Raw genomic sequence first — 27869 nt, 5'->3', positions numbered from 1 at the left:
AGAACCTCTAGTAAATTACATGTTATTTTGTTCAGTTTGTCTCTTCAGAATCGTGATCTCTATTTGAGACAAACAAAAAAATTGTGAGTCTCAGTTAATCCAGAATCGTGCAGCTCTAGACAGCAGTTTCTATAAAGCGACATTAACACATTGTTGACTCAAATGTTTAGAACACATCTCTGGTTTGGTCTTTATCCTGCATTTCGTGGCTTGTCTCACTTTGCTGCTGTTTGTTTGTGTGTTTGTTTCACACAGGGGTGGAAAATGGTATGAAATTATAAGGTTTCGTTTGGTGTGGTCACGTCATGCCAAATTCTCTTGAAAATGTACTCTTCATATTTCCCTGAAACATTCCTGAATGCTTTAGGGTATTTTGTACATGCTGGATTAAAACTTTGAGTTGAGACAGTACAGTATATATGTGTAGATTTTCAAGGGATACGTTCAGTTTCTGTCCTTCTGGTCGTGTGTTAACTGTAATGTGGCACTGAAACACAGTGGTGACGGTATCTGCCACAGCCCTTCTCAACGTGTTTAATGCTTTTACTGTGAACAAATCTTTTATTTTCTGTAGTGTCACACTTATGCATTTAAACATGCTAAATGTTTAAGGGGCATTTCACGCAAAAATGAAACCTGTCGTCACTTATTTACCAAAACTGTTTGATTTTTTTCTTCTGTGAAAAACTAAAAGGAGATGTTAGGCACAATGTTCTTTTCCATGCAGTCAGAGTGAAAGGAGACAGACACTGTCACGCTCCACATATTACAAAATAAAAGCATCCTCGAAAGCATCCTAAAAGTATTCCACATGATTTGGATGTTCTCAGTCTCTCCAATGTAATTTATGAAAAGGTGCCATTAGACACGGCACTGTCCAGGTGTGATATCCCTGACAGATCGTGAAGCAGCTGGAAAAACGTTACACTGAGATTTTTGCATGGCAGCAGAGGGGAAAACAATCAGTAAACTGTTTCTTACACAGAGCTGTTATACTGCTGCTGCATTCTGCTAAACATCTCCTTTTGTGTTGCATGGAAGAAAATAAGAATGACATGACAGAAATTTCATTTTTGGGTGAACTATTCCATGCTTGCATGCCTTTTAACCAAATAAACAAGTACTTTGTGTTTGCATGCAAGAATCATCCTGAAACGTTTAAAACCATTTATTTGTTTTAGTTCAGACATAACAATAACCTTCATCACAACAATTTACTGCTCGATCATGGCAAAAATCATAATCACAATTATTTTTGGTCAATATTGAAATTATGATTATTGGTGGGCAGTATAATCAAAGTCTCATTTCACGGTATGAGTACACAATTATCGATACTTCAGCAAAAACTAACACTAGAAAAACATCCTCAAGTAAACAGTTGATAAATACAACAGAAAGAAAATAGAAATTAAGTAAACAGTGTTTTTCAGGAAGATGTACTAACAGTGGTATTCAAATCAAGTAATATCCTACAACAAAAAAATCAATAATCAAATGTAAAATAACACTGCATAGTATTACGGTACACATTAAGTTTAGATTAATCCTTATTAAAGCTACTGAAGTTATTCAGTCAAGATCTGTGCGATTTTCCTTTGTCAATTGTTGTTTATCATTAAAGGTCCCGTTCTTCGTGATCCCATGTTTCAAACTTTAGTTAGTGTGTAATGTTGTTGTTAGAGTATAAATAAAATCTGTAAAATGTTAAAGCTCAAAGTTCAATGCCAAGCGAGATATTTTATTTAACAGAAGTCGCCTACATCGAACGGCCAGTTTGGACTACATCCCTCTACTTCCTTCTTTAATGACGTCACTAAAACAGTTTTTTGACTAACCTCCGCCCACAGGAATACACAAGAGTTGCGTTTGTAGAGTGTGTTTGTCGCCATGTCGTCGAAACGCTGTTATTTTCATCCCGCAGTCCAATCACCGGGTCTGATTCCGGCTCAAATTGATAGGGTAAAATTAAAGACATGTTTACAATAACACTGAGCGCGTGCATCTCCACGTTATGGTAAGAGGCGTGACCTTTCCGGGCAAGATGCGCTCAGAGCTGTCGAATCACAACACAGGAACCGCTGGCACAATCAGAACTCGTTACGTATTTCTGAAGGAGGGACTTCATAGAACAAGGAAGTCATCAGCCCGTTTTTATGACAGTGGAAACAGCGGTATACAGATAAGTAAATTATGTGAAAAATACTGTGTTTTTTTTACACGCGAAACATGAACACGTTATATTGCACACTATAAACACAATCAAAGCTTCAAAAAACCACGAAAAACGGGACCTTTAATGACAGACGGCAGCAGGTTTGTTAGGATACTGTCACTTTAAGAGCTGCACAGATCCAGAATACTGTTTTCTTTCTCAACTGTGTATGTTTAAGACACAACCCACTGTGTTTACGTGAATACTCTCCAAAAAGCCATTTTGACATTGTTGTGTGTACGCGTTTAGGCATGCATCCGAAGCCCATTTGCTTATCTACATTCGTGCCGTCTGGTGAACAGCATCGCTTATGCGTCTTAATGTGCTTTTAATAACACTGTTTAATATCAAACACATCCTGCAGTTTAGCGTCAGACTGCGTTTTACAACACCCACTTATTCGGCTGATTTGGATGTAAAGTTTGGGCTTTTAGGAAGGAAAGCTGTGCTGGACGGAATGCGGCACAATAATAATTTCACGTCGATTATCATGTTTTCATAATCGTTGGAAGCCGAAATCGAAAATCAATTACAATTAATTGCACAGCCCTGCTTAATTTCGTTATAAAAATCATGTTAGTAAATGCATGGCCTTATTAACATTAAAATTAGATTTTTTTTGACATCTCTGTACAAACTCTTTATATTCAGTGTCACTTTTGGGTCCATTATTTTCTTCAGTTTTGATCTGTATCTGAATGTTTGATGTTTCATTTTTAGATGTGCGTTGACGTTGTGGCATGAGCATTCCCATCATGAGTGCAGAAATGTTGTGATTCGGAGGGCAGTTTTCAGAAGACATTCTGTGGTTTGTTTTTCACAGCACTCTGATTAACCCGGGCAATCACGTGAAGATGCAGGAGGGAACGCTGGGCTTCTTCATCGCCAGTGATGCCAAAGAGGTGAAGAGGTGAGGAGTTTGTCGGATTTGTGTTGTGCTGTTCTCTACGTATCCAGATATAGATTCACATCTTTTATTGTGTGGATGGTTTGAGTAAGATCGTCTTTTCCATCAGGGCACTTTTCTACTGTAAAGCTTGTCACGATGACATAACAGACCCAAAACGGATCAAGAAGTGTGGATGCAAACGAAGTAAGTTATCACAGGTTATTGATTATCGTGAGAAGATTTATTAATAATTGCCTTATATTCCCTCTATATATAGGGTAAAGAGTATTTCATATCACTTTTCATTTTACATAATAAAGTATTTTTTTGAGTTATTTAATCAGATCGACTCTGATTTGTTTACATTGCACTTTACCACAGTTTTCCCCACAGTGATTTAGATTCCTAACAGAAGAAGAATTCTTTCTCAAGAATTCATGTGTGTATTTACAAGGAGTCGTCTTTTTCAAAACCACTGCACCGTCTGGCCACATTATTGACCTTTTTGGCTTTTACCTCCACCTGATATATTTTTAAATACATTTTTTTAGTAACATTTTACATTTTCCCTTTTTCTCGCTGCCCTGGATCTGTGATCATTCCCCTCACCCTCTGATAGTGTTGTATTGTGAGTAATGACTGCCTTCATCTGTTAATGCAGATTGCTACTGTAGCCTGCTGCATGTGTGAACGTAAAACTACATCTCCCATCAACCCACTGTCATCCACACATCATCAGCAGGAGACAGCTTTACTTTTCAATGTTCTAACAGGCTCCTAACAGTACTTGGGCTTTTCTGAGGATTATTAAGATATAAATATTTTAGTTTAGATATAACCCAATATGTGTTTTTTTTTTTTTTTTTTTTTTTTTTAAGATAATTTTTTGTATTTTATATAATTTACGAGGTAAAAAAAAACTTGTTTTTTTATATACCATGGCAGGACACGTTACAGTGAGCTCCTGATATCTCCTTCACATTCACCTCCATGCATTTCCATGGTTCACCAACATCTCAAAAATAGAATATTTCCAGGAATATAAAAAATAATTAAAACAGAATTGGACCCATTTGAGCTCATACATCTTTTTTGAAAAATACAACAGATTTTACTCTGTAGCAGAATTGTATATAACTTGATAACAAACATGTGTTTCTGACGGTGTTCCTCAGGGCTCTATTCTTGACCCGCTGTAGTTTCCAGATGTCCAGCTTCTGTTAGTGAAATAATGCTCCCATCCATTAACATGCTTCTCCTCCTCCTTTCCCCTCATCCACCCCATGACCCCAGATAAGAAGTCCACCTACAAGAGAATGCGTCTGGCATGTTGTGTAGCTTGCGGTGGGGCAGAACGTGGCTGCTCGTGCATGTCAGACAGTGTGGCTAGTAACATGGAGGTTCTGCACCGTGGCTACCCCTTCTCTCCCGTGTCTCTGTATGATAACACGACCACTTTACACTCCTGTAAGTGAACGCCTCCCCAGGTGGCACTTGTGCCGAGTGCCTGTGTTAGTCATCTGTGCCCGCTGCCTGTGTATGTGCCATCTGGCTGGTGCGGTGCCATGTAGTGGCATCTGATGTTGTGAAGACTGCTGTAAGCCCATGGATGTACAGTATCTGTGTGGTAGACTTGGTCTCCTGCATGCTGTTTGTGTGAAATGTAATAAAGCAGTTCAGTAATTTAGTTTTGTGATTCATTAAATCTTCATTTTAATATTTTATTTTGCGTTTGGAGTAATACAGCGGTCATTATCTGAACATGTCCTTTATGTGTACTAGTTCATGCTGTGTTTTATGCTAATGATTTAGAACTGGTGATTGGAATTACTAACACTTACAGGAAAATGGTTATATAGGAGAATCACGCAGTATGTATATCATTTGTATATGAGGAGGATGAGAGGATGGATGTGTAACATCAGCCTCAGGTAGTTAGCTGGTGTCCCAGCCTGACCAAGATGGTCTGGTTTGATTTTTTTTTAGAGGCATTTTGTGTCACATGGTCAGGCTGGGAGAACAGCTAAACACCTTATTTAAATCATAGTAATAGTATGCCAGTGGTAGTTGGATAGTGTACTATTTCGTCTAAGTATGTGCATGATTTTTGGGCTAATATTTCCCTTGAAGAGTTTGTGTAGTTTTTCTTTTCCTTTTTTTTTTTTTACTTTTATTTAACATGTTAATTTATAGACTATTGCTTTTTTAAGATGGTCAGTTCTGTAGAGAGAAAAAAACACCCACACTAGCCGATTTATTTGCATTTTTGGCTTTCATTACTCAAATGCTCACTGGTTCATCATTTCATTGTTCCATGTGTCTTAACTTCATTTTGTCTTTGCATTTTCACAGCTAAAAGTAACTATAACGGATACATCAAATCAAGTAAGTCTGTCCCTCATTTTTACTCATATGTTTCTTAACCTGCTGTCGTTTCTTCCTCACTTCCTTCATTCATTTTTCTGTTCATGTTTTACTTGTAAATAATTTGTTCTGGTGTATTTGTGCAAATTAAGGTGTAGAAACACCAGCTGCAGAAGGCTTATATACAGAAGCCCCCCAAAAAGTATTTGAACAACTAAATCACGCATACAGTAAATATGTAATTGCATTTATCAAAGCAAGTGTCATTCAAAAGCAGATGCTGCAGTGACGTATAACTCTTTAGCTCACTGATAATATTTAGTGGATGTGCGAAATCAGTTCACACAGGCTATAAGTGTTCAAATGCTTTCAGGGGTCTGTGTGTTTCCTCTATCTGAATATCATGCACCTGCTCTCATCCAGCACCAGGTGGCGCTGCTGCACTGCAGTTCTGATAATGTGGAGTTAGAACCTCATAAACGGCTTGTGCTTTAGCTTTCATATGTTTTCATTGTTTGTGAAGTTTTTTTTATGTAGAATAATGCAGAATATGTCAGCTAATTTTAGTTTGGAAATGTCCCTACTACCTGAAAGATGTCAATATTCAAACTTTTTTTTTTTTTAAATTATTTAGTACAGTTAATCAATATTTTAAAAAATCCTGCACAGGATTTAAATCTGGATTTATTTTTTCTATTATAAAAAATGTTTTTTTCAAGCATCACATTAAATAACAATAAACAACAGTTTGACAACAGTTGTTAGTCAAGATGGCAGTGTATTAAAAGTAACATTGAATTAAAAAAAAAAAAAATCCAATAAAAATACTAAAGCTAAATGTTCACTTTAAATTGAATAAATAATATTAAAATACATTTTGAAGTTTTAAAATTATATCATTCACTCATTAGCAACAGTATAAAAAAAAAATATCCAGTGAAATCTGCCTGATTATGAATGTTTCTTGTCCGACAGTAAACGATGAGCTCAATCCAACATTCCAGCCCCAGAATCCTAAACCCACCCTAAGCAGAGCGCCGAGCGCAGTGAGAGCGCCCCCTGCTGTCTCAGGCGTCCGTGTGTCAGTGTCTGTAGTAAATAACCGTAAAGGGAGTCTGCTGTCACCCGCCGCCTCATACCTGCACAGACTCAGTCTGGCCAGCTCTAGAGAACTGGATCAGAGCGGCGCGGGCACAGGAGCTGATGCCAGCCGTCTGCATCGGGCCTGTAGTCTGCCCGTTAAATACAGATATCATTCCAGCCACGGCTCCTCCTCCACCACCGGCCCGCGCACACTCTGTAAGACTCGGCCTGGCATTGTGGGAAATGCATGTGGACTAACAGAGTTTAGAAATACTAAAACGCTCCTGTGTTCATCATTGGAAAAATACTAAATCAGTGTGTTTTATCGTTTACGATGTTTAGAAGAGTTGGGGGCAAAATAAAAACCAAAAAACAAGCCACTTTTAATAAAATTCATGAATATTTCAAATGTAAAAATTTATTATAAAGTTTTTTTACATTGCAAAAATGTTTATAGTTAAATCTAAACTAACTGTAGACATAATTAACTATTACTTCATAATTCATTTGCATTATTTAATTAAAAATGGGCAGTTAGGCACTGTGCATTTCTTTCACCAGCCATTGGCAGATAAGGTTAATGATGAGTTAGTTCATTTTAGTTATATTATATAAGTAACTAATATTAATATAGTAATTAATATTAGACCCTTTTTGAAAGCTGTTTGTCCATATATCAGGGCGAATGCGTTTAAAAAGTGAGTGAAATAATCCATTTTAATGGTGGTACGTGTGAAACTAACGCTGTACAGAGCTGGTAAAGATCAGACTTCCCACTCAAACTTCCCACTCTTCCTCTTTCCATACGGTTCATCCCTCCTTATTTTCTCCTACAGCTGTCTGACTGTGTGTTTTGATGGTTTGTTAAAGGGATAGTTCACCCAAAAATGACAATTCTGTCAGCATTTACTCAAGTTGTTCCAAACCTGTATGATTTTTTATTCTGCTGAACACAAAAGAAGATATTTGGAAGAATGTTTTTAACCAAGCTGATCTCACCCCCCCATTGACTATCATAGTAGGAAAAAATGAAGAGTTTTGTTCCAAAACGCAATAACTCCATTTTGATTAATTTGAGTAAAAATGTGTTTTCTTTACCAAGAAAGCAGCAAGATGAAAACCACTATTTTCTGTTTCAAACTTTCACTTAGCATCTTTTGGTTAAAAAAACGTTAAAAATTCAAATCTACATTTTGATTTTAAAAAGTTTATTATAAAAACGTATTATTTTTCCCCAAAATGCAATAAATCCATGACACTTTTTTTTTTTTTCAAAATGCAATTAATACATCAATATAAAAGTTATTTTTCAAATTGAAAATACACAAAGTAGGTTGATTCACATACAGTATATGACAGAGTCTAAATGTTGCCAATATTTATCTTATATTCAGGCATTTTACAGACATTCGCTCTCAAAATGAATTCAACGGGTCATCTTGTTAATGTTATAAATTATTTGTCATTACCGATTAAAGAGTATCTGGCGCCACCGCACGGTTAAATAAACACATTTGCGGAGTACATTGGTATTAAAAACGCTTTTTAAAAAGCCTTCAATGTTTACAGAGCGTGGAATGGTGCGCTGTGATTGGTTGAGAGCGGATATATTGCTAAAAGTAGACTAGCGTTTGTCACGTTTTGGAAAGAAAGGGAGAAAACATGACAGAATAACACGACGGATATCGCATTTTGCGCAAAATTAATAAATTACTTTTCAATACTGACCAGATACAATACTGATTTTGGCGGAAACTCAATTTTTTTTTTTTTTTGTTTATCGCGTTTTGGAACCAAATTCCTCAAATACTATCGTAGTAAATAAAAACATTCTTCCAAATATCTTCTTTTGTGTTCAGCAGAACAAAGATATTCATACAGGTTTGGAACAACTTGAGATGGAGTAAATGCTGAGAGAATTGTCATTTTTGTCTGATCTATCCCTGTAATGAGCGAGTTTTGTGGCGTCTCACACTGTCTCTGGTGTTTCAGTAGTTGAGGAGGAGCAGCAGTCGGCTCTGTCGCCCAAGAAAAAGCAGCGTAATGGAGGCATGAGGACGTCGCCCACTTGCTCGCCAAAAATCAGGTAAGAGCTCAGATGTGTTTCTGCTTCAATAAACACAACTGTAAAACACTGATGGATGGTTTCCCCTCACATATTTCAGAAAATGTCAAACACCAAGTCTGTGATATATTCAAACGTAAGCCCTGCACGAGATCATGCGTGCGCACTAGCGTGAGTGTGTTTTCGAGGTCGCGGGGCATCTCTATCCCCGCACGGCTCCAGCCAATCAGAGGCCGGGATCGGTCCCTGTTGCCTCAGGCTGTAGTTCTGCAGTCCCGCCCGCACTTAGTGCTGTCCGACACGCCGCCTGCTTTTAACTCCGAGTACCTGCCTTTTATCCTGTCCGCTGGAATTAAAGATCCATTTATTGATTTTGACGGATGAAAGAGCCGCTATTGAATTAATAAAAGCCATTAATATGCAATGATGGAATGAGAATAATATCTTCTGAATACTTTATCAAGACAGCAGACGGGAATGATTCATATTATATGGACAGTAATTAACAACAAGTGATTTATATATATATAGTGTAACAGTATTTTGTGTAATAAAATGAGCAGATAAAAACTGCTCTGATTGCAAAAAGGAAATATCATCTGAAGTTATATGTTTACAAATTTATTTAAATAACTTTTAGAGTTGCTGCTGTTTAACTACTATAAATAACGATCAGCAAAACTACTAACGTTCATGTTCCAGCGCTGAAGATCGCCTTCTTTCTTCCTTCATCGGCCGCTCATGTGAGATCTGTGCTTGTGTTGTGTCAGTGTGGGCATGTGACACAGACGCAGCAGGATAGTCGCGTATGAGCCGTTTCAGGGTACTTTTATTCCAGCCGTTTCATTGTCTGCACCGTTCTGCTGTAGCCTTAGGGCTCTTTTGCTTGTACAAGCGACAGAAAACACTGTGGTGTAGCGTATCAGCTGCGGTCAGAGCCTGCAGGCCCGAGTGAATTAGTAATGAAGAGCAGATTGAATCGGGCTCTTTAGAAAGCATGTTAGTGTCAGGTGATGTGAGGGAAGAGAGCTCTCTCAGGGCAACAGCGCTCTTCATAGCCTGGAGAACATCAGCTCAGCCAATGGATCTTGTGTGTGTTACACACATTCATAATAAACAATGCAAAATAACCTAAATACTCCATCATCTAGTATTTCTGCCACCCTCAATCTGAGGCCAGTGTCATAGTTATATTATCACTGTACATGATTGCTTTATTGTCATACGAAGCTATATATACTGTATATACAGTCAAACCAAAATCTATTCAGAGACATTCAACATTTTATTCATTAATACAGTTTATTCACTATAGTTTAAAAAAATGGTAATAAAATATGAATCTTAATTATGTCAGATAACACAATCATGGTCAGGTGAAAGTGTCTGAATAATTTTTGGTTTGACTATAATATATATATATAAAGCAAATATATTTATATACACACACACACACAAAATTAGACTCACAACATTTTAAAAAATTATATACCCCTATCTATAAAATGATACACCCCTCAGTCTGAGGCCATTATCGTAGTTATATTATCATTAAGTTGGCTGAAATGCTATTTGAACTTATTTTTCTGAGACTAAAATTTCTGACTCTGACTCCTCCTAGAGCGTTAAAGCTAGAACTACTTAATTCGGCTCAAACCTTCAGACTGTTCTGACTCGAGTTAGAGTTAGTGTGCTATATCTTTTCTAACTGATCGGACTTACGGTTTTCCTAAAAATGACTATTAAAACTCGAAAAAATCCCATTGACTTTCATTGACGGAATGTTCAAATGAGCCAAGACTGTTCAAACTCCAATTGTCAAAATTCACATTTAAACTACGGAAGCCCATTAGACTCAATTAAACTGCCATTCTATGTACTATTTCTAATCCATTGGAACTCATTCAAACTCATAAACTCATTTAATCTATCTATCTCATAGCAACCACCCAGAACACCCTAGAAACTGCATAGCAACCACACAGAACACCCTAGCAACCGCGTAGCAACACCCTAACAACCATCCTGAGTACCCTAGCAACCACCCAGAATACCTTAGCAACCGCATAGCAACACCCTAACAACCATCCTGAGTACCCTAGCAACCACCCAGAATACCTTAGCAACCACATAGCAACACCCTAGCAACCACATAGCAACTACCCAGAACACCATAGCAGTACCTTAGCAACCACATAGCAACACCCTATCAACTACCCAGAATACCTTAGAAACGGCATGGCAACACCCTAGCGACCATTGTAAGTACCTTAACAACCACATTGCATTACGCTAGCAACCATCATGGGTACCCTAGCAACCACATAGCAACACTCTAGCAACCACCCAGAGTACCTTAGCAACCGCATAGCAACACCCTAACAACCATCCTGAGTACCCTAGCAACCACCCAGAATACCTTAGCAACCACATAGCAACACCCTAGCAACCATCCTGAGTACCTTAGCAACCGCATAGCAAAACCCTAGCAACCACCTGAAGTACCTTAACAACCGCATAGCAACACCTTAGCAACTACCCAAGTACCTCAGCAACCATAGCAACATCTTAGCAACCACATAAAACCTTTGCAACCACTCAGAGTACCCTAGCAACCACATATCAACACCCTAGCAACCACCTAGAGTATCTAAACTGCTAAACTAAAACTGTCAAACTGAAAACCTTCAAACTTTAAGCTTTTAAAACTACTTCAAACTTTCTGGCTAGGCTTTTTCAAGCCAACTTCAAAGTTTGTCTTGACAAACTTTTTTATCTAGTTATATATTTTGCTTTCCCACTACAAGTTGTAAATAAAAGATTATTGGACTGCATTTTTTTACAATAAATTTTAAGTTTTAATTCGGTGTGTTACTTGCCGTTTCTTTGTAATTATTTGTGAAATTTATTAGTATTTTCTGAGTGAAAACTGTTTCAAAATAGATCCTTTTTTTCTAGTGTTTGTTCAGTAACTTAGTGCCATTATTCTTCTTCTTCATAAATCTCAGTGATCTAATAATCACTTCATTTATCTTTGTTTAAAACATTTCTCCAGGATATTTCTACAGTATATTCATGATCTCTGTTTTCCATGATAATCCCACATTATATGTCTTGTATCAGCCTGTATTTGAGTGTGTGAGTGTGTTTGTGTCAGGTCAGCTACAGGACCCGACTGAGACACACTCACTCTCTCCTGACCGCTCTGAGCAGATCAGCCAGATATTGATTTCCTGCTGGCGAGGATCGTACAAATGTGTTCGGCATTGACAGATCCAGCCCCTGAGAGTATGGAATAGAGCGAGCGAGGCTGTTTGTTGAAACATTAAACGTTGTTTCACTGTGAGAGATTGAGTCTTTATGAATCTGCTGTCAGTGACGGTCTGATGGAGTCCAGTCTGATGTCACGTCTGATAACACTCAGCTCAGCTCTCCATCACGAAAACGTGTCCAGGTCACGTTACGCGCCAAAATCAGAAGATGTCGATTATATTTTGCATAAAGAAAAGACGAGGTGAAGCGGATCTATCAGAAAAGAAAAATCCAACATGAGAAATAAACATAACACACATCCCACACCCGCGGTATAAACAACTAACTGTGGATAAAAACGAGGAACAGGTGTGTGAAATCAATTAAACAGTAAGTAACCATGACAACCAATGATACATGTGCTAGAAACAATGTCAGTAATTAAGACAAACTAAAAGTCCTTGAACATTCAAACACAGAACGTGACAATTGTTCTGCTTTGTGACGTTATTTTCAAGAGATGTTCATTTCGAATCTTTTTTAAATGTGAAAAAATCTGAATGACATTAAAAATTGTTATTCTTCAACTTTTTACCAAGCTAAATGATTGTTTTTCAATTAGTGGTAAAATATGGTACAGTGGTAAAATTTCATTTAAATTTATAATAAATTTTGTGTGTGTGTTTATATATATATATATATATATATGTGTGTGTGTGTGTGTGTGTGTGTGTGTTATATTTATGTTTTAGTAACAAAATTGGTGATAAAATATTTTTTTATTTAGTATGCTATATAACTATTATGTGTATAAACTTAGTTTAAAAATATTTAAATTATAATAAATTATATATATATAATTTTAATAATATATTTTATATTAATATGTAATAGTTATTATGTTATACTTGTTTTAGTAACACAACAGGTGATCAAATCTTTTTTGCTATTTAACAATAACACTTTGAGTTACTCTGAGTCGGTGTTTGAGTGGTCCTAAAAATAATCTTCATTTTCTGTATGCAAAACAATTTTTTAAAGTATTTTTTCATTGTTAATGTCATTTCTGATGTTATTTGTGGTGAAGCATGACTCATGCTCGTGACAGATGTTCAGATGAACCCATGAATGCGTGTGTTTGTGATGTAATGTGGCGCAGTAGCGTGTAACTGGCGTGAAGGTGAGCCGCCGCCCGCGGCCTCTGTTCGCTCTGACAGCGGGCGTCTCACGCGGTGCTGACCGTGCGGTTTTGCTGTCACAGTGTGCATTAAATTTGATGGACAGGGAGCTGGAGGAAGTGAAGAGAGCCGTCTAGAGCTCAGCTCAGCCTCTAATGGCCTAATGATGGAGTGAGATGGATTGAAAACAAAGTCACAACAGCCGGCTGCGGCTGACGGATGGAAAAGCTCTCTGACAGCATGTTGAAACCTTCACCCCTCTAATGGGCGAATCAAACGTCCCTGAGACCCCAGAGCTCCGCTGCGACCCTGTTCTCCATCATGTCCTGTAACACAATCTGCGCTTTCCAGGATCCAATTCATTCTCTGAAAATTTCTGATTTATAAAGACTACAGCGTGTCATTGATCTTGGAACCGGAACATGAATTTTCCCAACTCAAGATGTTTTCAATGTTTTTTTTTTTTTTTGTGGTTTGTTTATTTCAGGCATGACCCGTTGTTGGTCCCAGGACACGATCAAATGGAAACAATGGATGAGAACATAAAGAAATATGACTCTACAGGCATGTTTCACTGGTGTCCTTCAAAAGAGATAGAGAAGGTCACGCTGGTAAGAGACAATCAGAATTGAGTGAAATGACATCTTAGAACGGCAGTATTTTTCCAGTATTTAGATGTCAGACCAGTGTTAAGGCCCCGATATACTTCAAACAAAGTTCTTTTCCGTTCTTCGTTTAGGGGTAAAACAAAGTTCAAAATATATATGCTGTAATCGAACATCTGACTCCGCCCACTCTGCTGAGAGCGACGGTTAGAAGAATATATAAAAGCGTGCCGTGCACTTCTTCTCAGTACCAAAATAAACACAACAGAAATGAGAAAACAGCAAGCAGTTTTTATAGAAAGCATAAGAGAAGCGTCTGATCATAACAACATTGTTTTGTTAGCACAAGCTCTGCAAATGAGCTCTCCAGTCACGTCACGTTTATTTCTATAGCACTTTATTCAAGCAGCTTTACAGTATCAAACATGAAAAACAGTGTCAGGGCCTCATCAGAACTTCATTTTGCACTATAAAGCGGCTATCCAGTGTGTTCATGCTTTCACCTGTGGAGATCTTACCTGTCACCTGATGGAGTTTGGGTTCCTTGCCGCTGTCGCCTTTGGCTTGCTTAGTTGGGGACACTTGACATTTATTCAACAGTGCTTTGATCTGACTGCATTGACACTATTCTTTAAGAGCTGCTGTGCAGCAAAAATAATGTACCAGTTATCACTGTAAAGCTGCTTTGACACAATCTGCATTGTAAAAAGCGCTATATAAATAAAGCTGACTTGACTTACCTCAGCGAACTCGAGTAATGAAATGAGTCAGAGAGAAGGGTTCCACGTGAAAGAAGGCGGAGCCTCAGCGCACACCTCCTATTACGTTATCGTCACGGACCAATGGCAGTACGAAGGTGTTTGCAGGTGGAACGAACTTTTCCTGAGAGTTCGCTTTGGCAAGCCGTTTCGAACTCGTTTCGTTTTGGCCTGATTTTGTTCGAAATGACGTCAGATCAGTTTTTTTACTTTAGTTTGAAGTATATTGGGGCCTTTATAGTATCATATTTTATATTATGGTATTTATTCATGTTTTAAATGACATTTTATTTGTATATTTTCCATTTTATTTTTAGTAATTTAGTTGTGTGTTTTTCTCAGTTTTATTACTTTTTTTATTTCAGTTTTAGTTATTTTTTTATTTTGGTTTTAGTAATTTTAGTACTTACACTAAATGGAAATTAGGTATGTTAGCTTGTGTGTTAATTAATTTTGTTGTTGTTTTGTTTTTCAACTGTTTTGCTGAAAATTGAAGACTTTGTGACTTTTCCTACTCTTGCTATACTTCATAATTCAGTTCAATAACATTGCTAAAATTTGTCAATATTCATTTTATAATAAATCCATGAGCAAAACACATGAAAAGAACTATAAAAGGGAGTGGAAATGGGAAATGAGCGGTCCTCTGCCGCCATCTACTGGTTATAGTGGTAATTTCATGTCATTTTCATGTCAAAAGTGTTCGTTTTCCAGCAGGTGACAGAAATCCTTCTTCCATGTTATCTCAATGAATGAAATGATCTTCTTTAAAGTTAATTCCACTGCACAAATGTACAGTTCGAAATATAATAGTATTTAAAACATTACATTTGTCTGTCGTTCTCTCTCAGACTCGGAGCGAGGCGGCGATGACCGTTTTGAGCGGTCACGTAGTGGTTTGTATATTTGGGGACGTGAAGTCGGCCCTGATTGGTCTGCGTAACCTGGTGATGCCTCTGAGAGCCAGTAACTTCCATTATCACGAGCTGAAGCCCATCGTGTTCGTGGGATCTCTGGAGTACCTGAAGAGAGAGTGGGAGACACTACACAACTTCCCCAAAGTCTCCATCTTACCTGTGAGTGGGCGTCTCTGTCTGTTAAACCAATGATGCCGTATCAGCGCCGTGTTTCTGATGCGTGTCACGTGTTCAGGGCACTCCATTGAGCCGGGCCGATCTGAGAGCCGTCAACATCAACTTGTGTGACATGTGCGTCATCCTGTCAGCCAATCAGAACAATATCGACGACGCCTCTCTGCAGGATAAGGAATGTATTCTGGCGTCTCTCAACATCAAGTCCATGCTGTTTGATGACAGTATTGGACTTCTGCAGGCCAACTCTCAAGGTCTGGTATTCCATTACATACGTCAAATACAACTATTATTAAATATCATTTACTTGAGATGCAGATAAAGATATTGAGTTTTGTCTTCTGAAAAATGTATCAGAAAATGAAGTGGATTTATGCTTAAAACAAAAACACATATCTGACCCCATTTTGACCCCATTGCCAGATATTTTTTCTTGTTTTAAGTATAAATCCACTTTAGATACAAGACTAAATATCTAGAAGTGCCCCTGTTGTGCTGTTTTAAAGGCTCCTAATGTTGTTTTGGAGTCTCTACAACAGGTTCACACTCATCCAAGGTCAAAACAGTTTAATTCTCTCATAATATCCACTGCAGCATCAGCTCTTTTCTCTCAGTGTCTGAAACGCTTCCATCAAAGATTCGGTCTCTCTAAACCCCGCCTCTCTGAGAGCTGCTCTGCTCTGATTGGACAGAATCCAAACACTCGTTAACATATCTGAATCTCAGCTCTTGATTCACGGTGATACGAACCGTAACGATTACGAACCAAACTCTTCCAGTCTCAGGTACAACTACAGCAATTGAGGGCGGGGCAAAGAGACGCTGTTCAGCCAATAGACTGGCATTATGCTAATTAGTTACAAACCTACGTAGGTTTAGCAGGAAGTGAGACTGAATTACTGACGATTTGTTTCAGGAAGTTCAGAATCGATTCTTTCTTTTAGGAGACAAAAACTCAATTTATCAAAACAAAAATTTCATAGTGAAAGCCAAACAGGCAGTCCGAAAGAAATGAAATGGTTTTGTTTGTTCCTGCTCCAGGTTTCACTCCTCCTGGGATGGATCGCTCCTCTCCGGAGAACAGCCCCGTACACGGATTGGTACGGCAGGTGTCCATAACCACAGGAGCAAACATTCCCATCATCACAGAGCTCGGTGAGAACACACTCACATTCATCAACTGATCAGAAGTGACAGTAAAGACATTTATAATGTTACAAAAGATTCTGTTTCTAATAAATGCTGTTCTTTTGAACTTTCTATTCATCAAAGAATCTTGAAAAATAAAATATATCACAGTTTCCACTAAAATATGAAGCTGTTTTCAACATTGATAATAATGCAGCAAATCATCATATTAGAATGATTTCTGAAGGATCATGTGACACTGAAGACTGGAGTAATGATGCTGAAAATTCAGCTTTAGTTTAAGTAACATTAACAATGAGGAATAACGTTTGCATGTTAACGGCTGTTTTAGTAACTGCTGGTTTTGGTAAGTTTATTTTGCAGCTATTTTCTGGGTTTATGGTAACTAGTTGCTATGGTAACTGGTTGTTTTATGCTGCTAGTTAAAACAGACAAGTTGCTGCCCCTGGTTTCTCTGAGCCAGGACAAGAGCAGCGGAAACAACATCCCAATGATAACTGAGCTGGGTAAGACCCGCGGCGGGCGGCTCTCAGAGCTTCTGTCCCACACCTGAACGACCTGCTTCATTTCTCATCCTCTGGACTTTATTCCTTTGGTTTCGTCGGTGTTTCAGCTTTTCTTTTGATGCACTCTGTTGCTGTTTTCGGGTGTTTTCAGTGTTGGCATGAGCGCTGTGTGTGACTGTTGCATGCTGTGAGTCCTGTGTGCTTTTGTGTGGTCAAACTGCTAATGAATGCTCTTTTCAGAAATAAAAAAGCGTCTCAGACAGGAAACACACCAGTTCAGGGTCCAAAATGAACTTCCTGCCACTTCTGCCAATGAAATGACAATATTCTCCCGCCATAAATGTTTTTTTTTTACTGACCATGAAACTGCATTTTCTTTATATATATATATATATATATATATATATATATATATATATATGTGTGAACAAAAAATGTTACTTTCTGTTCTTATTTTAGAATTTCTTACTTCATCAGAATGGTACACAAACTTGGTAAAGATTTTGACACAAAATAAACATTGAAATGATTCGGAAAGGTTAAATGGTCAAACTTGCGGTCAAAAAAATGTGCGAATTGGAGACGAATTTCATGTAGTGGAAACATTTGGTACTGCGCCCAAACAAAATCTTACTAAAAGCACATTTTTTGAGATATCAACCCCAAATTTGCAACACAAATTGTTTAGATGTATGGATTTGATTTTCTCACAGTTTTAGAGTAAAACATGTTTTGGAAAAAATCTATTTTATATAAAAATTGAAAATAGTATTTTTGTGTATTTTTCATAAACATAAATTCTATAACTTTTTTAAGTTCAGTTTAAAACTTTTGTTACTTCAGCTTGTTAATGCAGCTCAGAGGGTTAAATCTTTTTTTTTTTTGTCATGAAAAATGTTAGAATACAAAAAAAAGTCCTAAAATGGTCCATTGTTGTGCAATATGTATTTTAAATGTGTGTGTGTGTGTGTTTTTGTTTTTTTAGTTTCATTTAAATGTGGTGAAACACGACTCATGACTCATTTCAGCAGTGTTATCAGATTCTGGAGAAAAACCTCATCTAGATTAGATTCATTGTTTTTTTTTATGCTGTTGTTCTTACTGTTATAATAAAATTTACCTGTCAATGACCTGGAAAGTTGCTCCAAAAAGTGTTCATTTTTGACCCTGTGTTTTCCTGTTATTTCCTGTGAATATTCTTTAATAATAATCCTCACTTAAATAATTCAATTCTTAACAATCAGTGTGTGTGTGTGTGTGTGTGTGTCTGCAGTGAACGACTCAAACGTCCAGTTTCTGGACCAGGATGATGACGATGACCCCGACACGGAGCTGTATCTCACTCAACCCTTCGCCTGTGGGACAGCGTTTGCCGTCAGCGTGTTGGATTCCCTGATGAGTGCTGTAAGTGAAAACACTGACCTGCGCCTCATTGAGAGTCACACTTGTGTTGTTCACGGTCAAAAGTGACCGAACACTGTAATGTAATATTTTTTTGTTTTGTATTTTGAGAGAATTTCATGGAACTAATTAATATTTTGTAGAATAATTATAATAATTTTTTCCCACTGAAAATAAAACCAAAAAAAATCTAATTTTTTTATTACTTTTCAATTAAAGCAATATTTCATGTTAAAATAGAGACAATTCCTGTAAAAATCTAATTTTTCAAGGCAGATTAGCGCCATCTGGAGGGAGTGAAAAAAGAAAAACACTTTTGTCAAAGTTTTGATTTTTTTATTTGAAATGTTGATTTGAAGTGTCAGTTTTTGCATTAATTTACTGCAGTCAAACCTGAACACAGAGGAGGACATTTTGTAACACATGAACAGCAATGCTTCATCAGAGCTTAATCCACCTGATTTCAGTCTTATTTGAGTCTTCTGGCTCAGTTTTGTCATATTGTTACAGCCGCACCAGTTCATTTGTCGTCATTTTTGACTGCGAACAACACAAGTGTGACTGTTTTTTTTACATCCATTTAGCTTTTTCGAATCAAGTCCACGATTATTTATGTGGTCAGATAGTCAGTGATGGCAGAGTTTCATATGAAGTAGCGATTTTTAAAAATTTCAAAACATTTTTTTGTTTTGTTTTGGTCTTAAGTGACCGAACATCAGGGGGTTAATGCTTCTCCCGGCCTGTCTTACTCTCTCAGACGTACTTCAATGATAATATTCTGACTCTGATCCGGACGCTGGTGACGGGCGGTGCCACGCCGGAGCTGGAGGGGTTGCTGGCGGAGGAAAACGCTCTGCGCGGAGGTTACAGCACCCCACAAACCCTGGCCAACAGAGACCGATGCCGCGTCGCCCAGCTGGCGCTCTATGACGGACCCTTCGCCGATCTCGGGGTCAGACTTATTCATCTTTATTTGACATACGAGTGTTTGAACAGCCATAAGATGATGTTCCTCTTCCACTATATAATGTTTATCGTTGTTTGTTTCAGGACGGTGGCTGTTACGGTGATTTATTCTGTAAAGCATTGAAGACGTACAACATGTTGTGTTTTGGAATCTACCGATTAAGAGACGCACACCTGGGATCGCCGAGTCAGTGCACCAAACGGTGAGGAGGAGCTGTTACACATCGAAAGAGTTAATGCGTCCTTGCTGAATAAAAGAATGAATTTCTTTCAAAACAAACTTTTGAACGGTAGCTCATATCAGCAAGTTTAGTTTTTCTCGTCAGCGGCGTGTGAACGCTTGTCTCTCTCGTTACAGATACGTGATCACAAACCCTCCGTACGACTTCGAGCTGGTGCCTACAGATCTGATCTTCTGCCTGATGCAATTCGACCACAACGCCGGCCAGACCCGCACCAACCTGTCGGCTCAGTCCACCCACTTCCCCAGCAAAAAGAGCCCGTCCGGCCACTCCATCCCCTCGTCCGTGCGGCCGGGTCGTAGCCGGAGCCGTGACCTGCGGGACAAACAGAAGTACGTTCCTCTGTAAGCTTCTGTGCGTTTGAGCTGTGCCTGTTTGTTCTGGCGACATGTGACGTCACGGACTCATCAGAAACGCAGATTCCGGACTTTATTTTTTTACTTCAGACGTATCAAATGTTTACTTAGCATAATTGATGTTGCATCTGTATAAACCACCGGCACCGTTTACACGAGAAACCATGTTTTGTTTGATGACTGGTGTCTTCACACGGGTAACACTGTGTTGGGTCAGTTAATCCGTTTTACCATTTTGCACTTTAACTGCACTTTAATCCTAGACTTTCACGACGCCGACCCGACGAGTGCTTGTGTGGCTCATGAACGCGTTACGCCTTTGTGCTTCGACATCCTGATGTTCCTGCAACACGGCTGCTGCCTCACGTCACACGCGTACACTGAGCTCCAAACGTCTGACGCTTGTGTTCAGCAATTAGAGTCAAAACATTATATTATTTTAATAAACGTTACATTTTCTTATCATATAAATTGCAGTGATAATTACATTATTTTTTTTTTTTTTTGCAATTTGTGATTTTTTTTAACAATTTAGATTCACAACATCATTTCTTGCAGTAGAGAAAAAATCATAAAATAATACATATTAGAAAAAAATAAATGCACCAAATATAAAGGACAACGAATGAAAAATGACTAATAAAGTGTATATATTTTAATTGAAAAAAATGAATTGATTTGATTAGTGTATTTTAAGTTTAAAATATTACAAGTCAATGAAAAGTTATAAAATAAATATTTATTTAATAATATTAATGATTAATATTATTTAATATTAATTTAAATAAATAATATTACATTTTCTGATATTATAATTATAGTGAAAATTTAAATAAACTTGAATTTATTTCTTTTTTTAATTTATTTATTGATTGATTTTCTTTGCAATTTTTTGGAACAATTTTTTGAAACAAACATTTCATGGGTAGAGAAAAATCTGTATAATTCAGTCAATTACAGATTCATAAAATAAACAAACAATACATATTAGAAATATAAAAAAATAGCAAACAAATGCACTAAATATAAAGGATTACAAATGAAAAATGACTATAAAGTGTACATATTTTAACTGTGAAATGATGTTAATCTAAATTGTTAAAAAATATATATTTTTTTTTAATTTTCACTGCAATTTATATGATCAGAAAATGTCATATTTATTTATTAAAATAATATTTTTATTGACTTGTTGACTTGAAAATATAAATGTAATTTTAGTTTAAAATATTAAAGTCAATAAAATATTATTATTAAATATTACATTTTCTGATAATATAAATTACAGTAAAAATTTAAATAAACTTGAATTTATTTTATTTTTAATTAATTTATTGATCGATTTTATTTGCAATTTTTTTTTAACAATTTAGATTCACAACACAAATGATGTCAAACATTTCATGGATTCCTGCAGTAAAGAAAAATCTGTAAAAATTCAATCAATTACAGATTCCTAAAATAAATGACGAGACATATTAAAAATATAAAAATATATAAAGGTCGAGAAATTAAAAATGACTAATAAAGTGTACATATTTTAACTGAAAAAAAAAAAAAAATCAATTGCAGGTCAGTGTCACAAAACATTTGATTATTATTGACCCAGAATGGATCAGAATTATTACTTTATTTTATCCCATATCATTTCTGTAAGATTGTTCATTGTTTTCTCAGATGTTTGGGCTCACTGTATTCATACATTAATATACTGTATGTGCTCATAAAGAATGTTTTATTTTCGATTCACTGCCTTCTTGAGATGACAGATGACAGAATGAGAGTAGAATCACATGATCAGCCTTGACAGAAACGCACAGCATATGCACGAAGACGTGTGTTTACGTCTCGTTCGAGCTGCTGACGTGCGCCGCTGTGAAACGTGCGCTTTCTGGATCGTGACACAAAGGCAAGATGTCGCTCTTGATTCCTGAGCAGGTTTTAGCGTCAGGTTACTGACAGATTCATTGTGATTTAAAAACCCTAATGGAATGATGTTGGACAGATCGGGCGGCTCTCGATGGAAACGAAGTTTAAGCGCGTGTCGTTTTGCTGCTGACGCTCAGATGTTTCTGTTCTAGAGTCATTTGACACGTTTTATCTTCCACTTTCAATATTTCTAAGGCTGTTAAACCCTTTTGGACTGAACTTCATGTCCTGTTTGGTTGGTTCAACCTAATCTGGAAAATGTTGTGATGCTGCAGGACTCGATGTTTGAGAGTTTTTGTAAAGAAGCAAGCAGGACGTTTGTTTGCTTTGTGTTTAATTCACGTTCATCGCTATAGTAACATGCTCACACCAAAGTTTTGATTCTCTAAATATCAAGTGTAAGAGATTTTTCTTATATGATTATAATGAACTAGTGTATGCGACATCTTAAACATAATAAAATATTTTTTTTCTGTATGGATGCTGTGAAGTCTTTGCTTTAAAATACTTTTGTTGGGCGTCTTTTTAAATCCATCATGCAGATTTTATTGAGTTGCATCAAAGAATCAGGATGTTTCAACTCACACATTTACCTTTACCTTTCTTTAAGTGCGCCCAGGACGAATAGAGGGCTCTCAGGTATGGAAATAAATGCATGTCATTTACTGCAACCATCTCTCATAATTCAGATGGTTATGAGCTGAAAGCCGTGCATTCAGACGTCACGCCAGCATTAATTCTTTGCTTTCTGACTGAAAGCAAAGCAGCTTTTGGCAGTTCTGAAGGTCATGTCTGCAGTGCATGCGTCTTCTCTAGATTCAGCGGATCTGTAGATGTCTTGATCCGTACGAGCTCCATGACAATGCTTCTTACCATCCGACCGTCTGTAGAGATCGAGTGTTTGTAGTGCTGTAGTACATACTTCCTCTGTAGTTTGCATGGTTTTGATTTCCAAACATACGAGCATGATTACAACAAAATCATTTATAAAAGTCCCTACATTGCAAATGATCTCAAATGCCTTCATCAAAAAAAAAATAAATATAATAAAAATATCTGCACAAGAAAATACAAAATCAAGAAATTTTATTAAATATTGTTGTTTTGTTTTTTTCAAATATTCAAAAAAAGTCCCTAAAATTCAAATTCCTTCACCAAAATAAGTTTGCATTTAAATAATAAAAAAAAAATGCTTAGTCACAGATATGTAGAGAAATGCACAAGAAAATATGAGCTCAAGAAATCCTACAAAATGTTACTGAATTTTTTTATTTCAATTAAATTAATGTACTATATTTTAGTTCAATAATGTTTTTTATTTAACATTTTGTATTTTTAGGGGATTTTGTGGTACTAAATTATATTTACACTGTAGTTATAATCGATTCACTTTTTGAGCATAGACCTGAAAATGAAATTTCCAACTTAAACTGTCTTACATTTTGAATGACTTAATTTTGATCTCTTTTCAAAGACGACATTTGACAAATTATTGCTGAAGTGAAAAAAGTTTTAAAAAGTTAACTTAAAAAAAGTTACAGAATTTTAAGTTTATTTTATGAAAAATGCACAAAAATACTATTTAAAATTTTTATATGAAATATATATTTTCGAAAACATTCTTTACTCTAAAACTGCAAGAAAATCAAAGCCATAAATCTTAAGAAAGTTGTGTTCCAAACGTGAGCTTGATATCTCAAAAAATGAGCTTTCAGTAAGATTTTGTTTGGCTGCAGTACCAAAAGTTTCCACTAGATGAAATTCATCTCCAATTCAATTTCCAATGTGCTCATTTTTGACCGCGACGAGCACGTGTGTGACTATTTCTTCATGACCATTTAACCTTTTCGAATCATGTCCATGATTTTTTTTTTTTTTGTGGGTGTGTGTTCACATAGCAAGTGCCAAAACCTTTACTAAGTTTCGTACCATTCTAATAAAGTAAAAAATAAAAAATAAATAAAATAAAATAAAATTTTTGACTGGAGCACCAAAAAAGTTCCTGTTATGTAAATGCTCTCAAATGGCATTTTGCATTTAAATGCAAAAAAAAAAAAAAAAAACACTGTCACACATGTAGATAAATGCACAAGAAAATACATGATCAAGAAATTGTACGAAATATTGCTGATTGCAAATGCTCTCGAATGCCTTCATCAAAAAAAAAAAAAAATGCATTTAAATGCTAAAAAAACTAAGATAAATGCACATGAAAATACATCAAGAAATCATACAAAATAGGTCTAGAACTTTTCTTGCTGATTCTTTTGACTCTATTTAAGATGCATTTTCCAGTATATTCCATATGAAATCATTCCATATGCAGCTTTTGCAGTTGCTTCACCTGTTGTTCTGAGATCAGAAACACGTCACAAGCACAGAGGCGTGAATCCATCCGTCTGAATGCAACATGTACAGTATGAATTGCTCATTTCAAAACTCAAGAATGCACGAGACAATGCATAGCTGAACGTTTGCTTTCCCGTGTGTGTAGAGCATGCTTCAGGCCTAAACCATGTGAATCATTCTGCAGACAAAAACTGGTACACAGATGAACCCGAGAACAGCTTCCCCAGGAACACACAACTCAAACACACCAACACACACGCAGCCAATCAGATCAATCAGTACAAATCCACCAGCAACATCATCCAGCCAATCAGAGAAGTGGAGGAGCCTTGAGACGACGTCTGGACAAACTGAATGTGACGCAGACTCGATCATCGCTGCGCATCGAGAGATCTCGACTGCTGTCGCTGCTGGACAACAAATGGTGTTTATCTGTCTTATTAATTTAAATTCTGATGGTTTAATAATTCAAGCAGCCACACGAAACTCTCTGTGCTCAACAGAAATATGATTTATTTTTGCTGCAAATAGCCCATAAAAATTTATCCTCCTACTTCACCTTAAATAGTTTTTTCAACTTAAACTGGGTTGAAATTGGTTAGTAATGTGGGGAAACATGTCGCCATGACTTATTTACCATAATCAAGTGTATTTTATTTTCCTTCACAGTTTTTGAATGTATTAGATTGTGTGTTTTAATCACATCAAGCATTGATTTTCCCAAATGTACGACTTTAGAGCTCATTCAGAGCAGCACCATGACCGCTGTGAGAGAGAGACTACCGAGCCTCGTTTATAAAACGGCCTACATTTGAACATATGATCATTTTTTTTAAAAACATGCGTGCGCCTCTCTTCCAGAAGTATAAATTATAAATTGCAAATTCATCTTGAAATTGCGCACAGATGAAGTTACTGACAATCCTCATTTTGGCTGCGTGAGATTCTCCAGCTTTGTTGTTGTTGAGCTGTTAAAGCTCCGCCCTCTTCTGGAAAGCAGCTCATTTGCATTTAAAGGGACACACACAAAAACAGTGTATTTTTGCTCACACCCAAATAGGGGCAAATTTGACAAGCTATAATAAATGATCTGTGGGGGATTTTGAGCTGAAACTTCACAGACACATTCTGGAGACACCAGAGACTTTATCTTGTGAAAACAGGTCCACTTTAAACACAGAGATCAGCAGGAATATTAGGCTGCTGTCACTTTAAAACTAATGCACAGATGCAATACACACCTTTAGCTGTAACCGACTGTGTTTACTAGGATATTTGTCAAGACAAATTTTGTGAATTTGTCCGTTCAAGAACAAAAAGACGTGAAAGAGAGCTCAGTTCAGTATTCACGCGCCTCAGATGTTTGCGCACACAGCGTGCGAGTCATGAATTCAGTTCCCTTTCGCATCTTCTTGCGCTTGAATATTTAAATTGCCAAGGTTTAAACTCCTGTGACGACGCAGCGCTGTCCTGAGCGTCGTTCACGTTCGTTTACGTTCATGTTCTCACAATATTGCATTGTTAGATTTCATAAAAAATGTTACCGGCCAACTGGCGATTGACACCATTTCTTTTTTACTCATATTTGGCGGTTGGCGAGTGTTAATTTTAGGCCAGAACTTTGAAAACTTTTTCCACATCAAGGACTGTTTTTATAAATATGAATGTTGGTGTGGATTTTAGCATAGTTCAGATGCGTCTATAAATCAATGGATCCGCTCTATAAAGCTCCTCGATCACTATAACAGCCTCGCTTTCATTCCCGTCAACCACAGATGGCGCTGCTGTGAATAAGGTCTATTGATGGATTGATCGATACCGACCAGTTGAGAAGCTCTGGTTTTGGAAATAAGTATCATAGCTATAGACGTACATAAAGAAGAGATGAGCGTAGAATGTACTACACTTCCTGTAGATGACAGAAATCTCTTCTACGAGCTAAATATGTATAAATAACAGGTTTACTTCATTTACAACTTACCGTACAACATGAAGTTGTCATTATGGGTGGGAAATCCAGCTGTTTCCCTCTTCAAGCCAAAGAGCTCCGATGTCAGATCCGCTCGCAGTGATATCGGACGGCACACGTCGCGTAGAGCGGGAACGGGTCCTCCCTCGGTCCGGCTCTCTGCCCGGCACGGGATTGGCGACAGAACCCCGAACCGATCCAGATGCTGGACACATAAAAACCGAGAAAATAAACTCCGATTACAGCTGGATGAAATGGCAGCTTCGCCGTGTTCTCGTACCGATGATGATGATGATGATGATGATGATGCATTGTAGCAATAAACCTGCTGTTTCGCATTATTCGTTTTGATAACGATGCTTTTTGTACCTCAATTATAAACGGTGAGGGTTAATAATACATAATCAGCTTCATGAACCTGCTCAGATCTCCATATATTAGTCATGTGAGGATGGAGGTTAAAGTTCATGTATGACGCTGATTAGATTAAACGCATTCCACATCTTGTGCCGATCTGCAGTATTTGAGTGTATTTTTGTTTAGCCTTTTGCTTTCGATCTGATGGTTTTTACTGTTAATAACAAAGTGCTGTTAGTCATTTTATATGCTCAGACCCGTGAAACGCGTCCTTGAGCGTCTGTGTTCACTTCTTCAGTCATTCCAGTGTTTTCTATAAACCTCTGATCAGGTTAAACGTGAGCTTTATTTCTATATACGTCACGTGAGCCTTAACAGAGCTGATCTCAGATCAGCAGTGCCGGGCAGAACCGGACTCGAGGGAGGAACCGCACAGACCCGCTCCAGCGAAAAGTGACCCTAAAATCAACAGATTTCAATATTTACAGACTGGATGACTGAAAAGTGACATGAATTTGCTCAAGGAGTTTGATTAATGTGTGTCATTTTAGTGATTCACAACACAGATGAATTTAAAGAAAATGTCTTAAGCGTTCAGCGTGAATCATGTGGTTTAATGAAAACGGATGGAAAGCTGCAGGATTGTTTAACATGCCACTATATACGCAGATATAAATACAGTATATTATAATGTACAAAAGGCTGTAAATAAAATGTACATGATTTTATTTTGTATTTTCACAGAATAAATATGGATGTATTAGTGCTGGTAAATCTGTAGTTATTTGATGCTTTTATTCAGTCATTTAGAAATGTTTATTAAATGAAATGTATATAATTGATTCGGCGTTCGGACGTGAACACTGAATGCCTTCACTGCATAACAGACTGACGGGGAAGAGGAAAAATTGTTGAATAAAGTCTTTTATTTTTTGTGCACAGAAAGTATTCTCGTCTCTTCATAACATGAAGGTTGATCCACTGCAGTCACATGACTGTTTTAACCATGTCTTTAGTTCCTTTCTGGAGCTTTAAAGTCATAAACCTCTCGGATTTCATCAAAAATATCTTAATTTGTGTTCTGAAGATGAACGAAGGTCTTACGGGTGTGGAACGACATGAGGGTGAGTAATTAATGACAGAAT

The 27869-nt window shown here is 37.1% G+C and overlaps 1 protein-coding gene across 22 annotated transcripts in view; it reads left to right on the top strand.

Annotated features, from left to right (window-relative positions):
- Positions 1–27536, top strand: part of LOC125254972 (calcium-activated potassium channel subunit alpha-1-like) — an 87793-nt gene extending 60257 nt beyond the window's left edge. For 3 of the 22 annotated variants that reach the window (XM_048169808.1, XM_048169807.1, XM_048169824.1), the window contains 19 exons: positions 256–267; positions 3039–3125; positions 3232–3308; positions 3724–3732; positions 4398–4571; positions 5457–5489; positions 6444–6767; positions 8544–8637; positions 13534–13657; positions 15261–15485; positions 15562–15754; positions 16542–16655; positions 17072–17155; positions 18429–18559; positions 19314–19508; positions 19607–19725; positions 19881–20096; positions 22660–22688; positions 24583–27536. In XM_048169808.1, the coding sequence (XP_048025765.1) occupies positions 256–267; positions 3039–3125; positions 3232–3308; positions 3724–3732; positions 4398–4571; positions 5457–5489; positions 6444–6767; positions 8544–8637; positions 13534–13657; positions 15261–15485; positions 15562–15754; positions 16542–16655; positions 17072–17155; positions 18429–18559; positions 19314–19508; positions 19607–19725; positions 19881–20096; positions 22660–22688; positions 24583–24731 (2389 nt within the window). In that variant the 3' untranslated portion in view covers positions 24732–27536. The remainder of the gene's footprint in view (positions 1–255; positions 268–3038; positions 3126–3231; positions 3309–3723; positions 3733–4397; positions 4572–5456; positions 5490–6443; positions 6768–8543; positions 8638–13533; positions 13658–15260; positions 15486–15561; positions 15755–16541; positions 16656–17071; positions 17156–18428; positions 18560–19313; positions 19509–19606; positions 19726–19880; positions 20097–22659; positions 22689–24582) is intronic. The other 19 variants (XM_048169813.1, XM_048169811.1, XM_048169830.1 and 16 more) reach the window with 17 other exon arrangements.
- The last annotated feature ends 333 nt before the right edge of the window (positions 27537–27869 follow it).

This window comes from Megalobrama amblycephala, linkage group LG20 (assembly GCF_018812025.1).
Source record: "Megalobrama amblycephala isolate DHTTF-2021 linkage group LG20, ASM1881202v1, whole genome shotgun sequence".
Taxonomy (NCBI): Eukaryota; Metazoa; Chordata; class Actinopteri; order Cypriniformes; family Xenocyprididae; genus Megalobrama; species Megalobrama amblycephala.
Note: the sequence above shows the minus strand (reverse complement) of the source record. Positions and strands in the feature narration are given on the sequence as shown.